The 9170-nt window shown below is 38.4% G+C and overlaps 1 protein-coding gene across 1 annotated transcript in view; it reads right to left on the bottom strand.

Moving 5' to 3' along the window:
• Positions 1 to 832: 832 nt before the first annotated feature.
• The window catches only part of CYBB (cytochrome b-245 beta chain), a 31204-nt gene continuing 22866 nt past the window's right edge, over positions 833 to 9170 (bottom strand). Inside the window, exons 9-13 of the mRNA XM_039888169.1 lie at positions 7214 to 7467; positions 6167 to 6329; positions 4792 to 4938; positions 2335 to 2459; positions 833 to 1238 (exon numbers count right to left, since the gene is read on the bottom strand). Coding sequence (XP_039744103.1) covers positions 1112 to 1238; positions 2335 to 2459; positions 4792 to 4938; positions 6167 to 6329; positions 7214 to 7467 — 816 coding nt within the window. The 3' untranslated portion in view covers positions 833 to 1111. The remainder of the gene's footprint in view (positions 1239 to 2334; positions 2460 to 4791; positions 4939 to 6166; positions 6330 to 7213; positions 7468 to 9170) is intronic.

The following is a 9170-nucleotide window of genomic DNA, read 5'->3' as shown; positions in this document are numbered from 1 at the left end:
ATGCTATTTAAAACAAATGGGCATATCAGATACATATTTGTCACAATTCTTAATATCAAATTCACAAGTGCTGGCTGGAGGAGACCCTTTCAGCTAGCAAATCAGTTTGCACTTCTTACATAGCACAGAGAGCAGGACTAGCAGTGCCAACCAGAGTTAGGAAAGGAGGCGAGTTTTCTGCCTCCATCTCCCCTTCCTCCATGCTTTAAATAAGAATGCAAGGGAACCTCTAGGTCATCCTATTTGTTACTATCATTAAGCCTGTTCTCTACCCTCAGGAAAATCAGGTTCCTTTGGTTTATAAGAGTAACAGAAGTAATTTTCTTAGACAATTCTGTTTAAGGCTTTAAATTAATTCTACCCTGGCATTGGATGGTTCTAAATGTCTTTTCATTCATTTATTCAACAAATTTTCATTGAGTACCCACGCCCTGCCAAGCATAATTATAAATGCTGGGTAATACATTAATTCCAGTTAGTCTAATATTCTTTTATAGGAAGAATCTCTGACACAGTATGCTGTATTGGTAAACTGGAGTATGCTCAAATGTCAATCCTCTCACTATTACGTGCTCAGTCACTCTCAGCATATATTATCTCCTTTCTGTTTGGAAAATGTCCTTCAATATGACAATAATGAGAACAAAGATGACACAAAAGGGAATATGGATAGCTACTCCCCAGTTTGATTCTTCTTTGGGGGAATATATGAGCCATTTCTAGGCACCTGGTATTATAGAAACCCTACCAAACTTGGAGTCAGATGGCCTAGATGCATCTCAGCTTCATAACCTCAGGAAGTTACTTAACATTTTGAGTCCTCATTTTTTTATCCTAAAAACTGAGTCCAGGAATCCTTGCCCTACCTTTCTCTGGCATGACTGTGAGGAAAAAATAAAATAATGTTTGTAAAAGTGCTCTGAAAACCATAACACCCCATACAAATGCAAATGATCACTATCAAATAACCTTTGACATTTCTTTCAGGGAAGAGCTTCACATTATAGTTTCTTTTTCTCCATTTTTTAAAGGGGAGACTTACATTATCAACTAGCATTATTTGCGCATTGGGCAGCATAACCTACATTTATTTCCTCATGAAAGAGACCAATTAGAAGTTTTCCTTATTGAAAATGAAATGCACTCCCCGGGGGCCAGACTCAGAGTTGGAGATGCTTTGTTTACTGAGGGTTTCAGCCAAGGCTTCAGGTCCACAGAGGAAAACTCCTATTCTGGTACTTTGGGGAAAGAAAGAAAAAAAGACAGTTTCAGGCTTTGGGATGCAATAGATTACACAACACATAGGGACTGTCTATTGATGGTAGGCCCCAGGGCAGAGTCCCCTCTGCTCCTTTGCTTTTTCCACAAATGACTGAGTTCAGATTACTCAGTGGGAGAGCTACTCAGCCCTGTTTGTAGGGGGTGCTGGATACTTCAAATAGCAGTTAACTTCCCTGGATAATGGCATTCAAGCAGGGTTTATGGAAACTTCTACCACAGAGAAAATGATGATGAATTAGTGAGTCTGTGGGCTGCTTCCCTTCAAGACTCTGTCCCGGAAGCCCTCTTGGGCATCCTGAAATCAGGAACAAATCTCCTTTAGGTACACCATCTCTGCCCACAGCTTAATGTGGCTTCATCCCTCTACATTTTGGAGTCTAAAGCTCTGCTTCTCAAGGTGTGGTTCCAGAATAGTAGCCTTAGCAGTGGCTTTTTTAAAGAATGCTGATTCTTGGGCCCCACCCCAGACCTACTAAAATCAGCACTTGCATTTTGAAAAGATCCCCAAATGATTCATATTCTCGTTAAAGTGTAAGAAGCAATGGCGTAAAGAGTATATTTGTAGAGATTCCTTGAGTCCATCATATATTCCAGCAAGACAGAGTTTCATGATGGCTAAAGTTTTAGTGAGGGCAGAAAGGACCTTGAGATGTCTGTCACCTTATGATTTGAGACCCAAAAGCTAAAACTGAAAGTGGGATCAGTGTCTCCTTAATAATAAGTATGAATCACATTGAATTAAAAGAAGTGGATATATTAGTAAAATTTAGGAGATGAAAGAAAAGAACTGAGTTATGGTCCTCCTTGGGAGGAACAGGATTCAGAAAGTCTGAGGTGGGGCCTTGGGAATCTGTTTCTAACAACTCTCCATGTAATTTTGGTGTGATTAAAAGACTCCCTCTTAAAGTCAGAGATATCTATAACCTCCTATTGGGTATAAATATAGGAATCGAGGTATTTTTGTTTCCAGAATGTATTTATCTAGCCATTTTAGGAAATTGCTGCTTTAGGCAGACCACAAGCCTTAAGAACACTTTGCGGGGCACTCCTTACTTTGGGTGTTGACTCGCAATCGTCTTGAACTCATTATCCCAGTTGGGCCGTCCATACAAAGTCTTTTGTTTCAGGCCCGTGATCACATCTTTCTCCTCGTCATGGTGCACAGCAAAGTGATTGGCCTGCAGGAAAAGACATGAATTCAGAAAAAAGAGATATGCTATAAAACCCACAGAAGTATTTACATATCTCATAAACCAAGCTCTCACACCACCCTTTCTAAATATATGTGTGTGTGTATATATATATATATATATATATATATTTGGGGCATGGCACCGTGCTGAAGCGTACAAGATAAAAAAGATGAACATACTAGGTCTCTTCATGCAATTTACAATCTAGAAGGGCAGACCTTGAAGTATCAATATGAATAATTGTATTTGTAGAATAGAGTATGATAAGTGCCATGGAAGAGGCACAAACATCTCAATAAGAGCAAAGAAGGTAGTTGGGGAGGGAGAATATGGAAAGGATTCAGGGTGGCAGCATTTGAGTCAAGCTTCGAAGTGTAGGTAGGATTTAAATGCTCTGTCTCACTTGTTTTCTTCTCTGCTTTATATTTCATCCTGCTCTATGACTCTCTCTTCATCCTAATATACTCCCACTGCCATTCCTTTGAGAGGATCACTAAGAATTAAAACAATCAGACTAAAATGCACTCATATTTTGATAACATAATGAGACATGAAACCAAGCCTAAAGCTAGTTTGTGTGTGTGTTTGTATGTGTGTGTGTATGTGTGTGTGTGTATACACAATCACATATTGTTTTCTGCTAGCATTCTAGAGGGCCTCAGTTTGAACAACAGATATTTTTCATAAAGCAATTAAGTAAATTTATTTAAAAATTAAATCAGATTTTAAATCCACTAGATAGGGGATGGGTGAGGCTAAGAATGGTGATTACTCCGGTTTAATTATCCTGTAGAGACCAGTTTTGCAAAGCAAAAATAATTATTTTTCAATGCAAATAAATTTCCCATTTAAAAAATTATATCTGGCTTTTTAAAAAACAAAACTGCAAGCAATTTATGTATTATAGATTTCTTTTCTGGGTTTCATTTTTATCATTTGCTTTTTTTAATTGCAGAAGTGGCATATTGAAACCACTTTTCTGGAGTAGCAATTTTTATGGTCATGTGTCACATTTGCAACAAGACTCTTCCAAGTCTTGGAGAATCTATGCTAAACAATATGCCAAAACCTAAATGAGAAGAAGTCAGTTTTCACAGGCACAAGGTGTATGGGAAAGATGCCCAGGACTGAGGAGCCAGTGTGTGGGTCTGTCCACTGAGACACACTGGCCAGGAGTAGGCTGAGACTTTTGCCATAACTCCTCTTTCAGGGTGACAGCTTATGCTGCTTCCAGGCAAGTCATTAATGTTTGTTTATTTATAAAGATGTTACCCCCTAGGAATCACTGGCTTATTTCAGAGTTTCTCAGTCGAGGTACTTTTGACATGTAGGGCTAGATAATTCTTTGTTGTGAGGGTTGCCTTGTGAATTGTAGGATGTTTACATTACTAAATGTCCCTGTGGGAGGGACACACACAATATATAATCAACACACACACACACACACAACACACATTATAGGAGGCGGGATATATATTATATACATATATACATATATACGATAATTAATGTCAACATTATTATATATGAGTATATGTGTGTATGTATATATATACATATATATACATGTCAACACCTATATATCCTCACGCATGGACATGCTATTAATTTTGAACTATTGGGAGTTGCTAAGAGTACGGCTCTGGAGCATTCTGACTCTGCCACTTACTATTTGGACACTCTTAGACAAATGATCTAACTTTTTCTGGGCCTTGACTTCCTCATCTGTGAAATGTGGATAATAATAGTGATTACTTCCTAGAGTTGTTGTGAGGATTGAATCATATAATCTATATAAACACTAGCAACAATACCTGGCACACGGTATATGCTTAATAACTCTGAGCGATTATATAGTATTTGATACTTCTTCTTAAATGTATTGTGTACATTATAAAACACATATAAACATAAAATTAAAGGGATGGTGTGCGTGTGTGTGTGTGTGTGTGTGTGTGTGTAAGCATATATATAAAAAGAGAGATATATGCTGCCAATACCTTCTCTGGTGAAAGGGATCATCATCTTGTCCACCTGGTTCAGGATCCCTCATGGGAACATTGCTCTAATAAGGTCAAAGTCATGGCTTTTATCCTTTGTGGCTCCTTAGGTGATCTGTTCTACAGACACCAACTTTAAATCTAGTCTCAACAATCTGAACACATGGTAATATTGAGTGAGAGTAAATGGGACAGATCACCTGAGTCAATCAACTGTTCTTGGTAAAAACAATGTACAGACACTCCGATAACCAAGAGGAAGTTAGTAAGCTCTGAGCACTATGGGAAGGACCTGAGATTTGGGATCCTGCCCTCACCTGAGATTCATCCCAGCCGGTGAGGTAGATATTATAGCTGAGGAAGTCGGCATTGTTTCTTTCCTGCATCTGGGTCTCCAGCAGTTGCAGCAAGTCTGCAAACCATTCAAAGGCATGTGTGTCCCGACATAGCCAGTAGAAGTAGATCTGAAAGAGGGATGGATCATGAAGCAGATTATATTAAATAAGACCCATTAGCATTGACATAGATAGAGATTTCTTCCGTCCCCTCAATTTTTCCCTGCTGCTCAGAAGGTCTAGAAAGAGGTTTTTAGAAACCTCTGGACATTTGATGAGCCAGTTCTCATGAGTCTGTTCTTGCCTTCATACTGGCAGTGTAGTAAATAAATAGCTTGGCCTCAGAAATACATAGTTTAAAAAAACATTAGCCTACCACTTTCTTTCTGGGTCTGCTCTTGCCCTCCCAGAATCCCTGGCTTCCTTTGTACCTCTTCTCAGAAAGGCCACCAGAATCTAGACTAGCAGTGGCTACCACAGGATTACTTCCCTGTCCACCACTGCTAGACATTCCTTAGTTACTAGGGGGAAAAAAAGTAGTTCTTGCCATACCTCCTCCATATAGAAAAGAGAAAAAGGAGAGAATGAAAAGTCAAAGTCAGCTCAGTGTCCCTATTAGAGGTTATCGCTACAGTTATTAGAATGTCTCAAATTTTACTAAAGATGTCCTTCATCAGACAATGAAACAAAATTTACATGGGAAACCTCCCCCAATCTCACCGGGAATTCATTCTGAGGATATATCTTTAAGAAAGTAACAGTTCCAAGAAAGTACATGTTACCTGCCTTCCTCCTACAACAAAAGTATTGGTGAGGAGCTAGAAATAAAATCAATCTTGATATCTAACCTAGGATGATAGAAAAATTATTCTATACTCTCTCAATAGAACATGAAGGAATCATTAAACCTGATCGTTATAAAGTCTGTAACAACACTGAAAAACATTACGTTTTTAGAAAAACAGGACATGAATATGTACCTACTCAATATTTATAACTTTCTGAAAATGAGTAAACATGAGAAAATATTGAAAGAGAATATACGAAAAAGGATAGCTATTGGATTGGGGTTGTGAATACTTTCTATCCTAACTTTGTTTTGAATCTCTTACAATATTCTATACTATATAGTAATATACAAATACAGTATATTACTTTTATTAATGGGCCTGTTTATATAGAAGCACATTTAACTTATCAAATAGCCCTTTTAAGAGAAGCTTGCCTCTCTGGACCTGCCTAAACCTGGCTTTCCTTTCCTTGGTCTCTGCCAGCCTCAACCACAAAGGCTCTCTCAGGCTTCACTTGGCAGAGTGTAATAGCTGCTCCAAGCCCTCTGAAAAATGAAGGAACCTACCTTTTTGAGCCTCAGATTGGTGGCATTATTGCAATATTTGTACCAGACTGACTTGAGAATGGATGCGAAGGGCGTGACCCCAATCCCTGCTCCCACTAACATCACCACCTCATAACTGAACACATCTTCACTGGCTGTGCCAAAGGGTCCGTCAACCGCTATCCTGGAGGGAAACATGGGAGATGGTTACAGAGATATCTTGCTCTTCAAAGTAGGATGGGGCACACATTATTACTGGGGATGTGCAATATGTCACTTCAAACCAGGACAAGGTATCTATGGGGCACTTTCTTCTATGAAATAGCTTTCAGGTAACCAACTTAGTGTCAACATTGGGGTTAGAAGTACAAAGAGGAATTTTTAGTTAACTGAAAATATTTCTTAACTCTCAAGGTACTATTCACATCTCCCCTTCTCCTTCACCCACCCACACACACACACACACACACACACACACACACACACACACACACCTGCATTTCTTGCCAGGGCATCCCACACTTGAAATTTCTGCTTACATTGCACTTTGAAGTAAAGTGAGGGATTTCTACATCAAAACATCTTGTAGATTGAATATCTTCACTTTTCATTTGTCTATTCATTGAGTTATTCAATAAATTTTTCTTCGGCATCCACTAAGTGCCTGACACCATGTTAAGCATGTAAGAAGGAGGCCAAGTGAACAGTATATGACGTTTATACTCAAATAACATATACCAATTAAATTTTAAGAATATATTTGATACACTATAATTTTGTTTGTTAGGAAAGTTAATATACCTTGGCCATGATCCTTATATAGTAAAAGGAATTTGGGAATATTCGTTATTAATATTTGATTCAAATATTTTTTATTTCACATAAGATTTATAAATATATGTACACACTACACACATAAAATGGGGGAACACAGAGATAGCTACATAAATTTGTAGAACCTATGTGTTTTGTCAGACTCAGAAGACAGTGAGAGATGGAAGAAAAGGAGCTATTTAGTGACATTTTTCCTGAACTTATACATCTTTGTAATATGTCCTTTGTACTTACTTAGGTAGTTTCCAGGCATCTTGAAACTCCTGCTTATCACAGCCACAAGCATTGAACAGTCCCTCTGTCCAGTCCCCAACAATGCGGATATGGATACTAAAGAAATCTTCCTCAGGGGCAGAGGTCAGTGTAAAAGGGTGCCACTCCAGTCTGGATACTTTGGGACACTTGACAAAAATGTACTGTCCCACCTCCATCTTGAATCCCTTCTTCTTCATCTGTAGCTCGATTGTTTTGAAGGGGTGAGTGACCACCTATGGAACAAAACATGTCTCTGGAAACTACACTTATACTTTCCCCCCAAACTTGTCTTTTTACTGTTCATGTGGATAAAAAGCTGTGCTAAGATGCCCCACCCATGTCCTTTCTTCAAGACCAACACAGCAGTTTCACCAGCAGATGTGTCTCTCACTGGGAATTACCCTAGGCTGTAGCCCATGGCCGATAATGAGCTAATGCAAGGATACAAAGGTCTGGCTCCTCTCCTCAATTTGGGACAACTCCAAGGGGCCACCCTAACTCCAGTACTCCCTGCAGGGTCATCTGAGGCTACAGTTGCATTGAGGGTCAGCTTTTTCCTCTCCCCAGCCTTCCTTTCCTTTTCTTTGACAGGTTCTGAGAAAATGCCCCCACTAAACCTTCTGCATGCAGTTCTCTGTCTCAGAGTCTTTGCCAGGGAATCCAACCTAAGACACCAGCCTACTGTCATACTTTTTTTCTCTAAAAAGTTAAAGCAGGTGCTAGAAACAGGAAGAAGTTGGTTTCCTGCTCAATCTTCCTGTCTCCTCAGGGGATGATCAAGAGCATTAGCAGCTGAACAGAAGAAGGAGACCCCACTGGATAATTATACAGCAACATCTCCCAAACCAAGGCTAACTGTGCTGATCTGCCTTTGTCCTGTGTCATGCCTCGAACCTGTCTGATTCCATGCATTGCTTCTACATTTCTCCCTATTTGGGGAATACACCACCCATCTCTCCCAAAGCCAGGCCCTACCCACACATTGCCATCCATCCATGTACATGGATGTTGATAACATCTTTGTTTATAATAACAGAAAATTAGAAACAGTACAAATGTCCATTAACTGGTGAGTTGGTAACTAATTTTAAAAAATAGAACACAATAAAAAGCTGTTATTTCAATACGGAAAGTAATATACTATTTCTTGGACAATGCCCGAGACACCTAGGACTTCATATGTACAACTAAAACCAAAGGGATATAAAAGGAAATAAAATTCAACAGAAAAAAAAATAATAATAGCAGTTTCCTAATGTTGACTGATATTGCTTAAATTTTCACCAGTGAGGATGAGTAGAATGGGAAGTTCTTTTAAGGAAAATTGCCAAACATTTCCAAAACTTGTAATTTAAATATATTTTATATGATAAAGCTGTAACCAGCTTCCCTTCATCATCGAAATAAATTGTGAAGCTTCATTTTGAAAACAAAATAAAAATTTATCAAAATTATTTTGAAAATTATATTTTCCATATTTTGTATTTTGCCAAACTATGTTGCAATTTTGCATGGCAAAACTAATTTTTACCATATTGCAATCTTGCTACCATAGGCAAAAATTGGGATTGAATTTAATAACATGTACAATGGAACAGCATTATCACTGGAATACTTTAGGGTAACATCTTATTGCTTATGTGTGTTTATATGAGAAGAAAATTAGTATCTAAAACAAGTTTTCCTTAGAAACGTATGTAAGGGAAACACTTGTCTGGTTAGTCAGTTAGTCGGGGACTTTTTGTGGTAGTTCTTTCTGCTGATCTGTGGAATTTTTCTTACAGTACAATACAAGTATCATAAAAGGAGAACTGTTGTAGCTTCCTATATTTCAAGATTTCCAATGCCAGCTGGACTATCTTTACTATGACCTTCCATAGATGCCAAGAAAGAAAAGTTAGGGTGGAGGACAGGAAGAATTTGTGTGTTTTGCAAA

Source organism: Pteropus medius, unplaced genomic scaffold (assembly GCF_902729225.1).
Source record: "Pteropus medius unplaced genomic scaffold, Ma_sr-lr_union100, whole genome shotgun sequence".
NCBI classification, from domain to species: domain Eukaryota; kingdom Metazoa; phylum Chordata; class Mammalia; order Chiroptera; family Pteropodidae; genus Pteropus; species Pteropus medius.
The sequence above is the reverse complement of the archived record's forward strand: the minus strand, read 5'-3'. Positions and strand labels throughout refer to the sequence as shown.